This window comes from Podarcis melisellensis (assembly GCF_964234715.1).
Source record: "Podarcis melisellensis genome assembly, chromosome: 4".
NCBI lineage: Eukaryota > Metazoa > Chordata > Lepidosauria > Squamata > Lacertidae > Podarcis > Podarcis melisellensis.
Window position 1 is genome coordinate 53,213,564 of NC_138531.1, and position 20,505 is coordinate 53,234,068.

The following is a 20,505-nucleotide window of genomic DNA, read 5'->3' on the forward strand; positions in this document are numbered from 1 at the left end:
CATTTCAGGTGGCTCCAAGTGAAGAGCAAAAACCTGTACGACCCAGTGCTTTAGAAAAAGATCAAATAATTTCAGTGGATTTTTCCTCTGCGCTGTAGTCCGAGTAAGTGCGGACGTAGTCTGTACCAGCTGATGTACTCAAACAATCTTCAAGGTCACCTTATTCCAGAATGGATACAGTAACCTAAGTGAGAGGATATTGCATGAATGATGGAAGCAAGTACCCAATCAGCAAAGAAAGGGCTGGATTCAACTACTTGTTTCCATTGGTAGATGCCAGCACAAAGTTTCGCAAGCAGCAGAACAGAGTTTTCCCTGCTCTCCTCCCCCAAATCTACTCTGGAGGGTTGGGAGAACACCCAGAACAACTTGTGCTGGTGGAACAATCTCCGACCACTAACATGAATTCCATCCAAAAACTGCAGCAGCCCCACTAGCCAAAATCCATGGAAAGAGCTTATGTACATTAAGCAGCAAAGGGGAGTATCAATTGGCACCTTCAGATTGTCTTTCTGCTCTTTCAGCAACCAAGACAGGTAAAATTGCTAACCTCATTCCATCAATATAAATTATACAATTCAATTTCACTTTACTATTGCAGTCAATTGCTATAAATACTGCCACAGGCTTTTTAGAAACCACACACACACACACACACACACACACACACACACTAAATCAGAGCACTCTTGTGTGTTTGCAAGGTTGTTAAAAAGCCTGCGGCGGGTAGGAGGGACCCTTCACAGTAATTTGACAAGTGTTCAAATACATCCATAACCAAGTCACAGCATATAGCATGTGTGTCCTTTTAATGCTTTTACTGCTGGTTTCTCGTTCACAGTTTCACACATGGATAGTGTGTTTGTGTGTTTTGCAACTAACTGTTCTCAAACAGAGGGCATTAATACAATTTCTCTGTAGTGAAAGTCCACAAGTTGACGTTGAGGTTTAGCATCAGTACATGAGAGTTGAAGGCACTTAATCATCTTGTCATCTATGTTCTTCCACTGTCAACTCTTGATTTTGATCAGTAAAATTGTCTGTCACAGTTTCTCTTTGTTCAGAGATTTCTGACACATTGTCCCAGTGGTCTTCTCCAGCACAGTTCTGAAATTCTTCAACCACAGTCATGTGAAGATTTTGTAAATCCTGGAAAAAAGCAGCATTAGATTGTTAGAATCTAGTAATTCTATTCTGCTGGTTTAGTTCTTCCCTAATGTATATGGTTTGCTATTATAACTGCCCACATACAGAAAGGCAAATTTCAGAACTTTTGCTTTCAGGCAAATTCTACTGAAGTCAATGGGAATTTCATCTAATGTCATGTAAACACATCTTCATTTGGTTGGATTAATAAACCAAGCGTGACTTTTTTGGAGTTCAAACCTCAAATTAACTAGGAAGTTTCATGGCATGATATCTACTAATTCAACTTGGGTTTTGCAGCCTCTCCACTGTGCTCCAAATTCCAGCTGGTTTATTTTGCTGTTATGTAATATTTTGATAACTTCAAGGCCGGCGTTTTCAATATCTATGAAAAACATTTCTTCAAATATCTGAAAGTTATCTCACTACATCAAAACAAAAATATTTACTGTAAGACAGATAAATACAAATGCCAATGATCAGTCACGATACTAAAGAGGTGGATGCAGTGATAAAAAGCAAAATTTAGCGGCATAATTAAGTTGTAGCACTTCAGATCATGGTATGTTCCCATGTTACTATTTCCCCTAATTCAGCAAGCTGCTAAATAAATATGCACATAAACCTATATCCATTCAGGTATCTTCAACTGGTCAAACAGTGGTATCCAAATGGCCAAATCAAGTGTCTGCAAATTTGCTCACTAAGGAGGTGCCACAGTGGAGACAGCCAAGACTCAGACATCCTAAGCTTAAAGCTTGAGACTGCAGCAGGAAAAGTGAAGGGCACACCCACAATTCCAAGCTGTGGAAAAGGGTTGAAACTCATCTATTATCCCCATGCATTTTAGAGATGACTGAACAGAAGATGGACAAGCCCCAGCCTTAAGGAGCTTGAAGAGTTGGGGAAGGTACAGGGCTCAAAGGTGCTCTAAGCATTTTCAGGTACAAGAGCAGCCAAAATGCAGGGACTACAGAAAATGACCTTGTTTTAAAAAAACCACATGCTGACCATTCTGCTAATCAGCTGCTTGGGTAGGGAGTAGAAGAGGTGGATTAATTCCTACCAAGCAGCTGATCAACAGAATTTCAGCTCTCTTGTTTTTTAAAAGGAGTAGCTTGTGCTGAAGCAGCCAGGAGTGTTTAATACAAACAAGCAAAAGATCTAATGAGGTATTCAAAATGTAATTAGGGTAATTAAGATTTTCTCCTGCCAAGCACCCTCCACAAAAAATTCAATGTTCTCAAAAATCTGTAGGTTACATCTTATCCTATAATTTATCCAGGTTTTATATATGAGCTCCAATCCCTTCTCTAGTCATACTTCCCAAGGGTAGAAGCAGGCCTAAACGCATGCTGTTCTCCACTTGATACATTGCTCTTAGCCTCTTTCCCAGACCTAGACCTGGCCCCAAAGCATCAGCATCCTATATGCCTTGAGATACAAGTAAGGAACAACTCACTTGCCACTTCCAAGTCCTGGCTGAAAGCAGAAAATGCATTACAAACATACTGCCTCTTTCTCACTACTCTCAAGCTACTTCCAGAAGTATTTTTTTCATACTTAACTTTCCCCACCTAATTTCCCAAAGAAACGCAAGGCGGCTATCAAATCAGATAACAGTATAAAAACAAAATAATCATAATCCCACCCCTGCCATGGGATCCACAACAGCCCTCTGGTCTCTCTCTAGGCCACACCCCTTCCTGGCTCAGCTCCGCACCCTCTTCAAGCACATAGTTGCAGTACTGGCAGCTGTAATTGTGTGGGTGTGTTTAATAAATACCTCTCTCCACTGATAAGCACCAGGAAGGTAGAAATAAGTTTGATCTATTCCTGAAACATTTTCGCTGGGTGTTAAACTAGCAAGCTTAAACCACCCTTAGGCTTCTTTTTCACCGAGTTGGTAAATCTATCTGGATTATGCTACCTTTATGCAACAAGTGGAGGCTCACATAATGGAGTGTTCTTCCATATATATATATCAAAATGGACCTAGTAATAATATGAATAATAATTATGATAATTTTATTTTTTATGTGTCACCCATCAGACTGGGTTGTCCCAGCCACTCTGGGCAGCTTCCAACAAAGTATTAAAGCACAAAAAACCTCAAACATTAAAATTCTCCTTGTACAGGGCTGCCTTCAGAGGTCTTCTAAAAATAGTAACAAGCTCATCTATGTCAATTCTATTCCACCCCAGACTACCTTCTCTCTTTGAGAGAAATTGATCAGACCATCTTTGTAACTTCAACATTGCACAGCTGATGTTCATCAAGCCAACACTAATACTTCAGTTCTGGAAATCCTAGCCTTCAAAAAGCTACTGATTAAGTACATTATTTACTGGTTAAAAAGAAGAACCCACCAGGAATTGTGAACCAAGAGTTTTGTGAACCACTGTAACTCAACAATTGTTCACATGGGTTCCCTGAAACATGGACAGCTTAACTTCATCAAGAAGGTTCTCCACAACAGACTAAATTATATCTTTTTTATAAGGAATATAGTCTTTTGCTTTATAAAGCGGAAAATACTAAAAAGTGGGTAACTCCTCAACTATACAGCACTTTCCATGGTTGTACAACAACTTGCAAAAATGCAAAAGGGCACAGAATGCTAAATGACTACATACAGGAAAAGAAAAGAAATATGTGGAAGGAATGCAGAGGAATTGGTGGCTGGAATCCTGAATAGAAGCACTTCATACTACACTATTTTATTGGGGAGCCCAACCACCAACTTTCTAAACTCTACTATTACTGTAGGCTATCCACTTTATTTCACCCTATTAATCTCTACAGCAACAGCAACCTACCAGATGAGCACCTCATCGTTTTCACAAGGAAAGACTTGGAGTGCTAAATAAACAAGAAATCTGAGATGTTCTGCTGGGCGGGCCAAACCCAAGAATTATATTCATAATTGCATTTTATATCTGGCTAACTTCTGAGGTCATTGAAAAACTACCCAGTGAAATATTAACTGAAGTTTCCATCTAGTCAGGAAGGAATTGAGAAAGAGAAGTTGAATGACGTAGGTTGTGTGAAGAAATACTGGAACTGCTCAAACTCTCAGTTGACTCTTTGACTAACCAAGGCTTTCCAGATGTTGGAAGACAACAACTCCCATAATCCCTGACCACTAGCTATGCTTGCTGAGGCTGATGGGAGTTGGAGTCCAACATTTGGAGGGCCACAGGTTAGCCAGTCTGGCTCTAAGTCTATGCCACTACAGATTAACCACACTGGTTTTAAAATCAGCAGAAATCCCAGTATACATACCTCTTTGAAATGGGATGGAATTGTTAGAGGTGGCTTCCAAAGTGCTTTGATTACACTTCTGTATTTCTGAATAAACATTATGCACACAAATATTCCAATGAGTATAAATATTGCAAATCCAAATATCAGTACGATATGCAGAATTCTCATTGGGTCTGGAGGAAAAAACAATTATTACTAATTTTATCTCAAGAATTATAGATGAAACAATTTCTCAATCAGAATGTTCACAATATCGGGACAACAGCACTGACCACAAAGGCAGCTTCTGTGAGGGAAATGTGAGTTTATCTAGATAAACTCCACAGAGATCCTGCCATCTGGACCAAACTGCATGCAGTGCTTCCTATCTGTGCTGTTGACAGAAAAAGGTGGGCTGGTGGGCAGAAAAGTCCACAGACAAGTTTGTTAAAGGCAAGTGGTACGGGGGTAGTACACAGCAGAATAAGCAGAGAAAAACCCAATGGGAAAAAAACCTCTGGGGTGGGGGAGAAAACGAGGTGCAGTATACTAACAGGAGAACAGAAAGACGAAAGAGCTTTGGAGGTAGGGAACTACAAGGCTGGGAGCCAGGGGACTTTTGGATATGCAAGGCTGAATTTCACAGTTGAACTAAACAGTCCCTAGTAGTTTATATTTGGAGAAAGGGAGCAATGAATGTTAGATCATGACAATTGTACCAAAAAAAAGAACTGCTTCCTTCAGTTAGGGTTAGAACTAACATTTTCACCACTATTCTGAACACATTGTGCAGTATCCAGCTGAACATTTCCACTAGCACAAGGAATTTGAAGTGTGCAGCAGAACTTCTCCACCCTTGCCACTCCCTGTACAGCCCCTACATCTGTCATGGACTTCCCCCTAACCCTTCAGAGAATACTTAGGGGTAGCACTGGGAGAGGAGAGGACAGGGAAGTTCAACTGCAAAGCTTAAAGTCCTTAGGCTAGTGTAACTGTTTAGTTGGATACTGCCCATTATATAGTCCATGTGTTGGTAACCTCAAGGTTGGATACTGTAACATGCTGTATGTGGGGCTGCCCTTGGGTCTGGTTTGGAAGCTCCAGCTGGTGCAGAATGTGACAGCCAGACTGCTGATGGGGGCCAATAATATGTTTCATCGCTGTTAAAACAGCTGCACTTGCTGTCCATCTACTACCAAGCCAAGTTTAAGGTCTTTATATTAGGTACAAGGTACTTCAGGGACGGAACCCTTATATCCCAGCTTGATCATGGAGATCAACGGCAGGTGTGTCATTGATCATTCCTCAAATTGCTAAGGCCCACCTGTCAACAAGAAGAAACTGAACCTTTAGTGTCATCAACTCAGCCCTGTGGAATATTCTGCCAACAGAGATTCAGAAGGCACCTACTAAAACTTTTTAATGCCTTCTGAAAACTTTTCTATTTCACCAAAGAACTTTAAGAATACTGTACAATTTTCCACAATAGTTAATACATCTCTGGTTTTAATTATTACTACCTTTATGGTTTTTATTGCATGGTTTTCTGTATTATGGTAAACCACTTTGATATTTTTCTATGAGGTAGCGGGATATAAATATTTTTAGAAACAAAATAAATAGAAGACTATCAGCAAATTCAATGGAACATGTTGAAGCAATCACTGCTTCCAGCTTCATCCTGTGCATAACCAGAGAGTATTTCAGCATAGCAGTGTACAAAGGATGAAAACCTAAAAACCAGTAAGGAAAGAGGGACCACCAATGCACAGGACCACGTACAAGCCACGTAGGACAGCAAGTCTGCCCTTGAAGCCTAGACATTTGTTAAAATGGAAGCACATCAATGAGTTATTTATTCATTAACAGCTACATTTAGTAGCACGTTAATACATTTGGGGAACACTACTCTCAAGCATCACATTGCAGACCTGTTGCACAGGTAAGGGAAGCAGGAACCTTGTTTTGCCTCATAGTCCATAGGAACCTACATTGCAACAGTCTCTTTGTGAAACTTTAAGTAATATATAATCTGGTAGGAGCAGAAAAAATTAATATGTGAGATACTATTAACAGCTGCATACTTTCTAGCCATCGCATTTGGAAAGGGAGCAAAAAAAGCAGACAGATGTAGCAATTAGAAATACTTAGATTTTATTTTTTTACACATTACCTATAAAGGTAAAGGGACCCCTGACCATTAGGTCCAGTCGTGACTGACTCTGGGGTTGCGGCGCTCATCTCGCTTTACTGGCCGAGGGAGCCGGCGTACAGCTTCAGGGTCATGTGGCCAGCATGACTAAGCCGCTTCTGGCGAACCAGAGCAGCGCATGGAAACGCCGTTTACCTTCCCGCTGGAGCAGTACCTATTTATCTACTTGCACTTTGACATGCTTTCGAACTGCTAGGTTGGCAGGAGCAGGGACCGAGCAATGGGAGCCCCATCGCGGGGATTCGAACTGCCGACCTTCTGATCAGCAAGTCCTAGGCTCTGTGGTTTAACCCACAGTGCCACCCGCGTCCTTCACATTACCTATATAAGGAAGTATATTTGTTTAAGAGAATGTATGAAAACAGCATGAGGATAATCATGTCCAATAATTGCTAACATCTGTTTTGCTGAGTATACATGTGTTAGGAAGATGCAGATGGCTGTAGGTTCTGGAGCAGGGATAGCTAACCCACAACCCCCTCAAGCAAATTATTTCTCACACACTGCAAAGATCCCACCAATCTGGGTGGTGGTTGGGGGGGGGGAGTTAAAATAGAGACCGCTCAGTGCTCTGATGAAGATGCAACTCGCCCTCTCCATGGTCGTCAGCTTGATCATTTGATGAGGGGAGGGGAAGCAATGACCCCCTTTTGCATGGATCAGGCAATCTGCACCTGTGTATGTGTGGGGAAGCTACATCCACCAGTAGCATGCACCCCCCACAGAACTGACCAAGAGTGGATATGACCCTTGAGACAAAAAAGCACTGTGTACATACAGCAACATAGATATGTTCTGTCTTCAAATATGGAAATCTGTTTCACACATTTTTAAAAATCTTACACAGAACGAGACAGCAGAAATGACCCTTAACACATTTCTCAACCCTGATCTCTTTACAAAATATGTGGCATACAGAATTTCCAATTCTGTAAAAAAATAAAAAATAAAAATCAGAAGTTTAATGAAAACATGCTCAGTGTGAACATTTCATTCCAAGTGCAGAGCCCAAGGCTTTTTGAAAACTGAATGCTGCACACCTACAGCTATATTTATTGATTTTATATTTATTGCCAATGTAGCTGCTCAATGAAGTCATTTAGGTGCCCAAAACTCCTCCATAATATATTAATTGAAACAATTTTAGCATTAAGAAATAAGTAGCCAAAGTGACCTCACATCTTAAGTCCACATCAGTTTCAAGACACAGAAATAACTGTATTGCTTATGAAGAAAATACACACCAATTGTAGTTTCTTTGCACTTGATTTCACTTTTTTGACATGTTAGCATTACATGTGGGATTGATGCTGTTACTTGAAAGCAATATACAGTCCTTTCCTTCAGATTCTTGAATGTTTCCATCCTATTCTTGCTCAAAACTCTCAGCTGTGCAGATGGAAAGATGGAAAAAGTAAGGGGGTATTATAGAGCAATAATAATCAAATTGACTTTACATCTATTTCATACAAGCTGCACAGTTTAGACCTTATTAGAATGTGGAGATATGTTTTAGTTTGCATGTACAGTGGTACTTCGGGTTACATACGCTTCAGGTTACAGACTCCGCTAACCCAGAAATAGTACATCAGGTTAAGAACTTTGCTTCAGGATGATAACAGAAATCGTGCTCTGGTGGCACGGCAGCAGCAGGAGGCCCCATTAGTTAGTGGTGCTTCAGGTTAAGAACAGTTTCAGGTTAAGAACGGACCTCCGGAAACAAATTAAGTACTTAACTCGAGGTACCACTGTACATTCCACAAGCCATTCTCCAAAATAGTTTTACTCTGATTCCACTAAAAACTAGACGAAAGTCACCAAGATTTCTTTGGACTGCTGAAACCTATGCTTCATAATATGTTAAAACCAGCACAATTTGCCTTGGCCATTAGCATAATGTCACAGCAACAGAGATCTAATGCCATGTTTGACTATGTTGCAAAGTTGGCATTTCTTATCCCAAACTTTTACAGTGTAGCTGCTGCCCCCCCAAAAAAACCATGGTGATCAAATTTCTGCCCATCTCACCCAAGTGACTGTTATCTATCCTTCATTAGCTGCTCAGATATTTTTGCACTTTAGAAATCATACAAACAATACACAGATGATCAAAATGTACCTGAACATCTGCAGCAGAAATGAAGAAAATATAGGTGCATTCCAGAAGCCTTCCAAATAAACAATAACATTTGCAAAACACTATTTTCAGAAAATTCCTACTGAAATAGCCCATCCCATTCTTACTAGAATTGACTGATAGCAGGCTGAAACATCCCTTTAGATGTAGCTCCCTCTCTCCTTAAAGTGTGTATGTATTCACATTCAAACCCATACCCACCCCTATATCATAAATAGGGCTTTTTGCTACTTTTTTTTTTTAGTCTTTCAACTTTTCCAGGAATTACTGGCTTGTTGAGCAAAGGTAAGTACTCACTATTTCACTTGTCGATTCCTCCCAGTATTCAATTAAATATTCAAAATATTCAGTTTTATTTTCTGCAGGCTCAAAGGGAGGCAAGAAGCTTATATGAATCATGGTACCGTCTGAGCTTACATTGATTGCTCTTGGAGGTCCTAAAATAGCTGAAGTGGGTAAATGCAATTAAATAAGTTAAGTCACATTTTCTCCTAATTGTGATCAAACATAATCCAATCTGAAGTCTCACATGGATTCTGGGATGGACTTGTGCTGGGTATACTAACTACAGTGGAACCTCGGATTACGTACTGTCCCCTTTGTGAATCCTTCAGGATACACACGTGGCAAACCCGGAAGTAGCGGAAAGGTTTCTACCGCCCAGGCATGCGCAGAAGCAGACTACCGCCACGCGCACCTGTGCAGGTCAGGCACCTCTGGATATGAATGTTTAGGGGTAAGAACGGACTCCAGAAACGAATTAAATTCATATCCAGAGGTACCACTGTAGTTCATTTCAATGATGGCAGCAGATCTGCATTCACAAAGGAGTGCACAGCTGCAGCATTTCTTGCTACTGTCATTTAAATAAGTGGAGCAGCCTTTGCAGGAATGGAGTATCTTGGTTGTCTCTGATACCTTTCAAGAAACCTCTGGAAGAAAATCTCATGAACCCTGGAGAAGTGATGATGGCAAAAGCAGTAGTGGGAGCAGAAATCAGATTGCCTATCCATGCACCCAAGAATTCACCTTCCTATAGAACAGAAGGGGAGAATTTGTTGCCCCTCCAGATATTGCTGAACTACAACTTCCATCAATCCTAGCAAGCATGGATAATGGGAGTTGCAGTTCCCCAACATCTGGAGGTGCAAAGGTTCCCTACACCTCTGTAGAATTTGGTAGGGAATGTGATATGACAGGTATTCTTAAAACATCTGTACAAGTTAATCTTATTACATGTGTTGGGAATATTTCATTCTGGCAAATGATAAAAGTTCTCATTTGTTATTACCACTCAGCAACATCCGTGTAACACTGGTCTGGTTTATGTCATGCTAAACCAAACCATGACAGAGCACAAATGCACAAGCATGTGGGCACCAGGAGCGGCGATCATGACTGCTTTGCTGCTGCTCCCTGGTTGTTCTGCTACTGTGCTGCACTAAGCAATGGCTTGCTTAGCATATCATCCAAACCAAGACTCCTGGTTAAGGTTTCCCAGATAAACCATAAGATATAAACCACAGGACAAACCTTGGTTTCAGCTCATGGCTACTCTGAAAAAAACTAAACCACAATCCTGGTTTCAGACAATATACTGAGTGGTATTCAGTTTAGACCAATTGAAATTAATGGGCCCAAGTTACATCATGTTCAGTGTGTATACTCTGAGTAAAACAAAGTTGACCACTACCCACTAAGCCACACCATGGCTTACAGCAGTACCAAGGAGGAGCAAAATGGGTGTGTTCTCCTCTCCAGGAGTCCAAACAATTGCACTAAACCAAAGCTTTGCATGGTGTGTGAACCAGGCCATTGTCTGCATTCTTTCTTGCGCTGAGAAAGGGAATTGGACAACACAGTTGTACAAGCAAAAAAAACAGATGGCAACCCTAATCAGAAGGGCTACTGTAGCATCAGCAAGGTTATGATGACTGAAATATAAGATGTTCATAAACACATTTCCCCAAGGAATAGCAACATTTTGTTTTTACTGCATCAGACTAGAGTCTTGTGGCATTTTAAATACTTTAAGATGCCATGATACCCTTGGCTGTTATTTTTTTTCAGAATATCATTTTGTGGAAGAGAAATATTTCTCCCCCAGAGGTACTGCATAAAATACAGTAGATGAAAATATAAAGAAACATACTGTCTTCCCGTGCTCGAAAGGGCTTAGTTTCAGTCCAGGCAGATTTTAATTCCCCTTGTTCAGCCCTAACATGTAAAATGATGCAGTCATGATTCCTCTCATGATTGAAATTACATTCAGGTTTTGTAATATCTTTGCAATTCACTTTCTTCCATACTTTTTCTTCTGATGCTCTGCAAAAAAATACAAAGAACACACCATTATTTGAACTCCTTATTGTTGCATTTGTGCATGATCAATTAAAAACTTCCTTTGAAATATCTAGTTGAATCTTGAAATACCAGTTTATACATTTTACGGCAGTGGTAAAGAAATATCTTGCTGCTTGGCAATGCACAAGTGTTGAAAAACCAAACAACGCTAAGGTAATAGCTATGACAGGGCTCACAAAGCCACCCTGTGCCCTGTAGTTCCATAAAGTCACACAGTATAAGACATCTCTGCCTCAAAATGAAAAGGGGTTACATTACCATACATGAATCAGTTATGCATAGTGACAGAAAAAAATGCCCATTTTGAGAAAAAGAACTGTCCATAATATGGCTTCACGTGATCTTACCATGAAAGGTAAGCAGAGAAGCCACACTTCCTTTCCCTGTCCTCTTATCTCCCTTTTACATCAAGTACTTTACAGGTACAAATAAGGGCTATTTTAGTTTAACACCTGCCACTTCCCCAGACAAGCAGCCAGGTAAGTATAAACATGACTGAAACCTCAATCTGGAACTTTTACTGGAAGTAAGCCTCTTTAAAATTCACTGGGAACTATTTCTAAATGTTTGAAACAACAATGCCAAATTCAAATTTGATTAACTGTTACAACTATGTACCGTATTTTTCCATGTATAAGATGCCCCCTATTTTTTTGAGCCCAAAATTAATAAATATTTTTAAGTATTCCGTGTATAAGACGACCCCCAATTTTAAACTTTAAAAATTTGGGAAGAATATACACAGAAAAATACAGTAATTACCCATTCTCAAGAGCAACCACCCTAACATGCAGTCCAGTCCTATACACAGAAGTCCCTCTTTGATCAACAGCACTTATTCCCAAGAATGGACTGGATTCAAGCTTCAGTTAAGCAACCAATTTACAACAAGGTTTTACAACAGGCATGTGCCACCTTAATACATAGTACATTTAATGTGCTCAAAATCTTCACATACATTGGGTGCTATATAATATTAGTCGTACAGTAGACTCACTGAAGCCAATGGGCAGTATTGAATTGAATGGATCCATTAGCAGAAGTCTTTTGACTGCCCAAATGAACTTCCCCTTTCTTCTCCCTGCCATGTCCCCATGCCCCTGTTCTGGGGGTTCTTTTAATCATTCAGATCAAATTTAAGGGGGGTGGGGAGAGGGAAAGACCCACTGTGCAAACAGAAAGTCCTGCATATCCATTAAGTCTGCTCTGAGTAAGATTAACATTGCATTATCCCTTAGTATGTGCAAAACTATAAATTTACTAACAGCTAGTAGCTTGTCAATTATATGAACAACAAGCCCACTCTAAACATTATTACAGTGGTACCTCGGGTTAAGAACTTAATTACTTCCAGAGGTCGGTGCTTAACCTGAAACTGTTCTTAACCTGAAGCACCACTTTAGCTAATCCTGCTGCTGTCACGCTGCCGCCGCACGATTTCTGTTCTCATCCTGAAACAAAGTTCTTAACCCGAAGTACCTATTTCTGGGTTAGCAGAGTCTGTAACCTGAAGTGACTGTAACCTGAAGTGCTTGTAACCTGCGGTACCACTATAGTCAGAAAGAAGAAATGAGGAGTTCAATGGGGCTTATCTTACTGAGTAATTCTATACATAACCACTCAATAGCAAGTCTGCATCCAACTACATACAGTCTTGGCATTGCTAAAAACATTCCTGTTCAGACAAGCCTACCCAGAAGCTTAGAAAGTTGGGGTAATTTGTATATTTTAAAGTAGAATAGAAATTTTCCTTGATTTTAATGTTTTATCTTTTGTAAACCACTTTACACGGTTTTTGTAAAGTTGTTTGTTTTTTTACAATCAAGAAGTGTATAAATTTTATGAAATAAATAAATACAATTAAACTCTACTTGGCAGCAAGTACTATGGTTTCCAGTGGAATCTCTTTGCAAAGCCTGAAATAGAAGCACAATTCATTTCAAACTGCATTAGGAAAATTAGAGCAGAAGGGGAAATTGGACTAAAATAAAATACAGATTATGTCTTGTCTTAGGATATGAACTTTTAATTTAAAGAACACTTGCACATTTCCATTTCTTTAATTCAACCACCACTCTAATTTCCATTGTTTCCAACACAATTTGCTAAAATAAACTTCAGTAAATATGTTTAAACAGTAAAACCCAATTTTGTATACAAATATATACAGATCTTACAAAAGCAAACACTATATACCATAGAATGCAATTTTGGAGGTATACAGGAACCATTTACTTACATGCGTGTTTTAAACCTCCATTCAACGCTATAAGTAACTGAACCATTGATCGCTGTAACTGGAGACCATTTCAATACATTATCAAAATTATATGACTGAATTGTCACATTCTCTGGCGCAGATAAGGAGGAAGATTCTACAAAGACATTAACAACAGAGTATTAATACACATTAACAAAAATACAGGTTTAATGTAGATGCCTCCAAAATTCAGGGCAAATAAAAATACTAATAGTGGCAGTAGTGAGTTGGGCCCTGATGCTGGTGCAGGTAGAATATGAATAGGTATAATCATAGCTAAGCTAAACTGCAAGTGACCATGACAATGGAATTTGGTGTAGCACACAATAAAGTTTGGCCTGGACCTTTATGGACAGACTATCCAGTTTAAGTACTGCACAGAGGCTGCATACAGCTTCACTGCCCTTTTGGTCAGGCATTATTGGTTCAAAATGTTCAAATTACCATACAGTCTTAAATCTAAGGGATGAAGAACCTGTAGATGAAGAATCCAAAGGTTGCCGGACTCCAACTCCCATCATCCCTGAACATTTGCCATACTGTCAGGGGATGATAGGGTCAGAGTCAAACAACATCTTGAGGGCCTCAGGTTACCCATTCCAATCTAGATTATCAGGGTAGCATATGTGGGGTTTCCTCCCAGGAACTGACCAAACCCAGTTTTAACTTCAGAGATGGAACTCCAGAAGGCTTCTTCTGATTCAGAAGGTGAGAAGTCATTAATTTAACACTGTACTAACTAGTTAATTTATATTTGCACATAATTTCTCTTCTCTGAATTGAAATGGGGAAATGAACACACCAGAGCTTGGTTACTGGTCTTTGTTTTATATTGCCAAACAAATAAGAGAGAATACTTGCTAGTACAAGGGAGCACCCCTATTTTTTGTCTTCCATTGCTATAAAACCTAGAAAGATACACCAGAGACAAAAATGAAATAAAAAGGGTGTTGCAGTCAGGAATTCCAAACGATGATCGCTTTTCAGTGCATAAGTAGTCACACAGTAAGGGGAGGGGAGTTGGATCACCTGGTCCAGTTTAAAAGCTAGCTGCATAGTTTATGAAAAACATCCGTCCCACCATGCTATTAACTGAAGAAGCAACTGAAGTAGTTCCAGATTTGTGGTGGGAATTCCTGTGTGTCACCCAAGTAGGTTGGGGGCAATCATTCTTAGCAAAACTAATTGCAAAAATCAGCTTGTATTAACATAACCAAAGCGGCTTTCCTCCCTCATTCCTAATCCCTTCAAAAGGAAAACATCACAATAGCCTTCTATTAGACAAAGCAGTAAGTACCCAAAAGAGGGTGGAATGGGACATTTCTTCTTTCTGATTATTATTCTTTCATACCCCTCCAAAAGAATCTCTCTAGATGGGGTGATTGTGCAGCAAAATGGTTAATGTGCTTCAGTGTGGGCCAGCGTGAAGTGATGAAAACTGGGGCGAAAAATCCTAAAGGGGTCTAAACGGGTGATGACAAGGAACAAGTTCTTGTGGTGACAGTGGATACCTCAATGAAGATGTTGACAGTGTGTGACTGCCAAGAAAAAGGCAAACAACATACTAGAGATTTAGAAAAGTGAGTGGAAATAGAAATGTCAATAGCATAATAAAATTATATAAATCTATATAAGTCTGTACAATTCAGATCGCCTCAACTCAAAATAATATAGAGCTGAAAAGGGTTCAGAAAAAGGCAACCAACAATATCAGTAATTTATCTATATTATATTGTTTGAAGATAATAAATTATTATGTGGGTCTAGCTGTTACTGTAGCTTCGAGAACACTGTCCGATGAGATGGTTGGACAGTGTTCTCGAAGCTACAAACATGAGTCTGACCAAACTGCGGGAGGCAGTGGAAGACAGGAGTGCCTGCCCTTCGTGACCCCATGGACCAGTATGCCTCTGGAGACCAGTTGCTGGGAAGAGTGCTCTTACTCTCACGTTTTGCTTGCAGGCTTTCCATAGACCCCCGAAGAACAGGGTGCTGCACTAGGTGGGCATTTGGTCTGGTCCAGCAGGACTCTACAAGAATTCTACAACTCCAAAGTCCAGAGCTCTATCCACTGGCCTAGAAACCCCTGCCCCATTATCAAGAAAGAACCCACAACCACAGATTATTTTCACAACGCTTTGCTCTCCATACCAGGTCACTGTATTCCACTTCTCAGCCCCAGGACACAAACGCCACACAATCCTAATCAACACTGTTTTCATCTTGGCATTCATACACAATATCCCAGAATCACATCAGTATGCATCAACAGAATACAGTGGTACCTCGGGTTAAGTACTTAATTCATTCCAGAGGTCCGTTCTTAACCTGAAACTGTTCTTAACCTGAAGCACCACTTTAGCTAATGGGGCCTCCCGCTGAAGAGAAGAAGAGAAGAGTTTGGATTTGATATCCCGCCTTTCACTCCCTTTAAGGAGTCTCAAAGCGGCTAACATTCTCCTTTCCCTTCCTCCCCCACAACAAACACTCTGTGAGGTGAGTGAGGCTGAGAGACTTCAGAGAAGTGTGACTGGCCCAAGGTCACCCAGCAGCTGCATGTGGAGGAGCGGGGAGGCGAACCCGGTTCCCCAGATTACAAGACTACCGCTCTTAACCACACCATGCTGCTGCTGCGCTGCCACTGAATGATTTCTGTTCTCATCCTGAATCAAAGTTCTTAATCCGAGGTACTATTTCTGGGTTAGCGGAGTCTGTAACCTGAAGCGTATGTAACCCGAGGTACCACTGTACTATCAACAGCAGCAACGCCCCCCCCCCACCTATTTTGCACCCTCCTTTGTGATAGCCTTGTGCATACACCTCCCACTCCCACATATCAGACATGCAAAAGTGTGGGCCATTTCAGTGCATCCTTAAGTGCGCAAGGGAAATTCTAGTCACAACTTCTCCAGGGATGAGTCCCGGGAACTGTTTCCAAGGACACGGCTCCAACGTCAAACCTAAGACATGTGAGCCTTCTGAGCATACCCAGAGCGCAAGTTCTTCCACACTAGATTGACCACATTTGGACCCCCCCTCCTTGTGCTTTTAACAATGGTACATAAAAGTACAGCAGGCGCGGGGTTTTCCCAGGACTGTATCTCTATGCCAGGGAAATCCTACCAAAACACCCGAAACACCAAGAAACCCTTCCAGGTGGAAAAGACTCAAATCTGAAGGTCCGTAAGAAGAGCCTGATGGATCTAGCCCAGCCTCCTGTTCTCACGGGGACCAACCAGATGCCTGTGGGACACCAGGATTTGGGCACAAGAGCCCGCTCCCCTCCTGGGGTTCCCAGCAACTAGTATTCAGGAGCACACAGAGGCAAAGCTTCAACTTCACGAGAACGTGTCTAGCCCTCTTTTTTAAAAAGTTCGCGGCCACCACCGCCTCCTGGGGAAGCGAGTTCCTTAGTGAACCCAACCCCCCCCCCCACCTCTTATCGGGGAAGGAAGCTAGAGGAGGAAGAGGGGGGCTCGGGGAGACGAGGGTCTTTCTTCCACTTCGCCTTAATAAAAATAAAAACTAAGCCGCCACGGGCCCTGCGAGCTACCTTTGCCCCTCTCCGCCCCCCCCCCACCTGCGCGCTCGTTTCGCCCTTCTCGGCGGCCGACGGGTCTCACCTGGGGCGGCCACGCCGAGCAGCGGCCTCGCTAGGCAGAGGAGCACCCACAGGGCGCCCAGGGGCTGCATAGCAGCAGCTGAGCTCCGGCCTCGCCTGGAGTCTCGGTCTCTCGCTCTTCTCTCTCAGGCGCCCCCTGACTGGGGGAAGAGCCCCGCGCCCGCCTCACCCGCCATTCACGCTCTCGCCTCCTCCTCCGACTAGACGCCGACGCCGCCCCGCCCTTTCGCCTTCTCCTTGGCCTGCACGCCTCCCAGCGAAGGCCGGCCTCTTCCCGGACTTGCCTCGGAGGTTGGGGCGGGACGCCGCCGCGAGGCCAGCTCCGGCAGCTCCCTCGCACGCAAAATAAGCTGCACGCCCTCAGAAGGAGGAAGAAGAGGAGCCGGCCGCGGCCTGGACGTAGTAGCGGCGCCGGCCTCCGCGTTTGCTATTAGGCTGGGGGTCTCGGGCAGAACCATAAGGGGGGGGGGCAGCCCCGCTGGCTCTCCGCTCTGAACTAGGTTTGGACAGGCCGGCAGCTCTTCCAAGGGGATGAGACCTTTAAATACAGAACCTCCCTCTGAAAAGTAGCGCACATTGCCTTTGGGTCAGCTGCTTTGAATGATGGTTCTGTAAAGAGAAAAGTAGGCTATAAATGCAGGGGCAGCAGGGTCAGAGGTCACTTGCCTGGTGCCTCAATGACCTCCCTGGAGCCACAGCATTTTAGGAGTTGCTACTGCCACTGCCAGCAGTGGAAAAGGTGCCCCTGGAAGGTTTGAAGCCTCTGGGGTGGGGGGCAGAAGACGAAAGGGATCAAGAAGGAGGAAGTTGGGTCTCACCAAAGGAGACACACACACCCCAGCAGTAAAAGTTGCTATGAGCACAGGAATTCAGTGATACCAAGGTCCACCTGGCGGGGAAAGTTATACGACACATCCCTGCATTGTAGGGAGATGATCTAGAATAGATGACCCTTGGAGTCATATATCGAGTTATGTCATGCTTTATGATTTCTGTGTACACATAAAACCATGACATGACTCACAAAAAATGGGACACTAGAGGGGTAAAAATCCTAAACAGTCTACAGGTGGATGCCAGCAACCACCATACAGTGTAAAAATTATATTGTTTCCTCTCCCCCTGCCACTTTCAGTTTTTGCGACAACTTTTCCGTTATGGCTGTTTGCCAGACTATATTATATCAGTGATCAATATTCATTAATTGCAAGGTTTTCCAAGTTCTAGCTATTACCGTTCTAGCTGCTGTTCATAAATGTGCTTTTAATTTCTGACTTCCTAATTGGCCCATATCTGAAGTATGTAAATTAAGTAAGGGTGAAGCCAGGGATGATTCAGATGTAATAGACATAGAACTGGCATCGTGTCCCGAATCTCTTGATGACTGCTCCCAGTAGCTTCATATTTTAGCATAAGGGGGGGAAACTGTGGTCCACGGCATCTTACAGCACAACTACCAGAGGGGCCGAAACATACGATAATCTCCCAACACTATTCAGTAAACCACAGTGTCACCAACTTCCAATTCTTTTTCCAGTTTATTAATATTACATTAAAAAATATTAACATTTTATTTCCTTCAACAGCTCCTCTTGCCCTTGTCTGCCAGAGGAGGGAGAAGACACTTCTTGACTTGATATCAGGCCAGGCAGGCAGGAGGACTAGGGGGAGTATGTGTGCATGCAGACATGTGAAGTATGGCGCTAGAAGTCCCAGCAGCAGCCCTGGGATCTTTCCCTTAGTCCATCTGTTCTGCTCCCTCCTTCCCATTGTTTCTCTTCCTACTACCAGAGGCAGAGATGACCAACAACTTGGGTGAATTCAAAAGAGGCTTAGAAAAATTCATGGAAGAAAAGGCTATCAGTGGCTACTAACCATGATGGCTGGAAACTGCAGGAAGGGCAACTGCTGTTGTGTGCAGGTCCTGGTTGTGTGCTTCTCACAGGCATCTGGTTGGCTATACTGGGAACAGGATGCTGGACTGGATATTTTGGATTAATATTCTATTGGGAGCCGCCCAGAATGGCTGGGAAAACCCAGCCAGGTGGGCAGGGTATAAATAATAAATTATTATGTATTATTATTATAAAAGTCTCATGTTCAATCCTTGGTATTTCCATGTAGGGCTGGGTCATCATGATTCAGAGATCACACTCTTGTTCCCTACCCTCTAGCAATACCTATGAAGAAACTCGGAGAACTTGCTCATATCTTTAGTTCACTGCATGAGTCAAATCATTTGGAGACTAGAGAAAGTGAAAGTGGGAATAAAAAAGGCAAAATGAATTCAGTATGTTTTTACTTTATTCTGCAACCACATATGTGGTGTGCATTTTACACAGCACAAGCAACATGTGGTTGCTGTGAGAAACCCTTGCACTAGCTCCAACTTTGGTGCTCCAGCTGTTGCGAAACCTAACTTCTGTCAGCCCCAGCAAGCATGGCCAAGAGTTGTAGTTCAGTAGCACCTGAAAGGCCAAAGTTTCCTCGCACCTGCACTAGCTGGTTCTAAATTCCTAGAGACGCTTCCAGTACCTTCCAGATGCAGTAAAGAAAGCAGTCGTGGCAAGAGCAACTGGTCCTCGTGTGGCCCCTCATTGCATTTCCTACCTTCTTCCCTCAGTCTGTTCAGTGACCTGCGTAGGCCACTGACATGCTCTCCCACCTCATTATTTGTAGAAGGGGGACTAGCAGCGTTAACTGTGCATCTCTACTTAAAACCGAGTATGGAGTTGGATGTGGAAGGTAGCCAACCAAGGCAGAGCCATCTTCAAGCACCCCACAGCTGTTGCAGAGACTGTCATAAAAAATGGGGCGGGGTGTCTCTACTGGGGCGGGGAGTGAGCCTGGAGAGGTGAGCCCAGCAGAGGAACCTTTGTCTCTTGGACACAGAACATTCAGGAGTGAGCAGAAGATGGACCTTGCAAATTATCATTTTATTATATTGAAACGGAGGTTTACTTGAGAGGATAGGAACTGAAAGGAGGAGTCCTGTCTCTTGCCCCCATCCTCTTTCATTTCAACTGTTCAACCCATCCTCCTGATCCCAGCTTCTGTTTCAAGGTTTTCCATTCTCTTTCCCTTTTTGTGTCATTGTAACACATATTCTACAAGACAGCCCGGTTTTGTCTACTCGGTGTAGGTTTTTCATATTTGTATTCCACTGTAACACTTTAGTTATTGTCCTAGTGCAAGGCGATGGTTATGGTCACGTTGACATGGATGTGCTCATGCTTTGTGTAACTTTTTCCTATGTCTCACCGTATGTGCAATGTCAGATTCTGCCACAATGCATTTGTCCATCCTGAGGAGCTAAAAATCTACGTAGTTTTGCTGTGCTACAAGATCATCACTCTTACTGTTGGCAGTTTCAGGCTACATATACAACAAAAACCTGTGATAACGCTTTTCTGGGATTGTTGAGAAGCCCCAGACTACAAGCAGGGCAGGATGTGTTTGCTTCTCCAAACTAGCCTAGAGAATGGTTCTAGGGTAGCTTTTTCCTGGGACTTGTGGT

At 42.4% G+C, this 20,505-nt stretch overlaps 1 protein-coding gene across 1 annotated transcript; it reads right to left on the reverse strand.

Annotated features, from left to right (window-relative positions):
• Positions 1–366: 366 nt before the first annotated feature.
• Positions 367–19,014, reverse strand: LOC309368201 (interferon gamma receptor 2-like). Its single transcript, XM_081908026.1, has 7 exons — positions 16,990–19,014; positions 13,346–13,481; positions 10,895–11,067; positions 9,040–9,188; positions 7,850–7,994; positions 4,433–4,587; positions 367–1,149 (listed from the first exon to the last, which is right to left on the reverse strand). The coding sequence occupies exons 1-7, from the start codon at positions 17,057–17,059 to the stop codon at positions 991–993; spliced, it is 987 nt and encodes a 328-aa protein (XP_081764152.1). The 5' UTR covers positions 17,060–19,014; the 3' UTR covers positions 367–990.
• Positions 19,015–20,505: the final 1,491 nt, after the last annotated feature.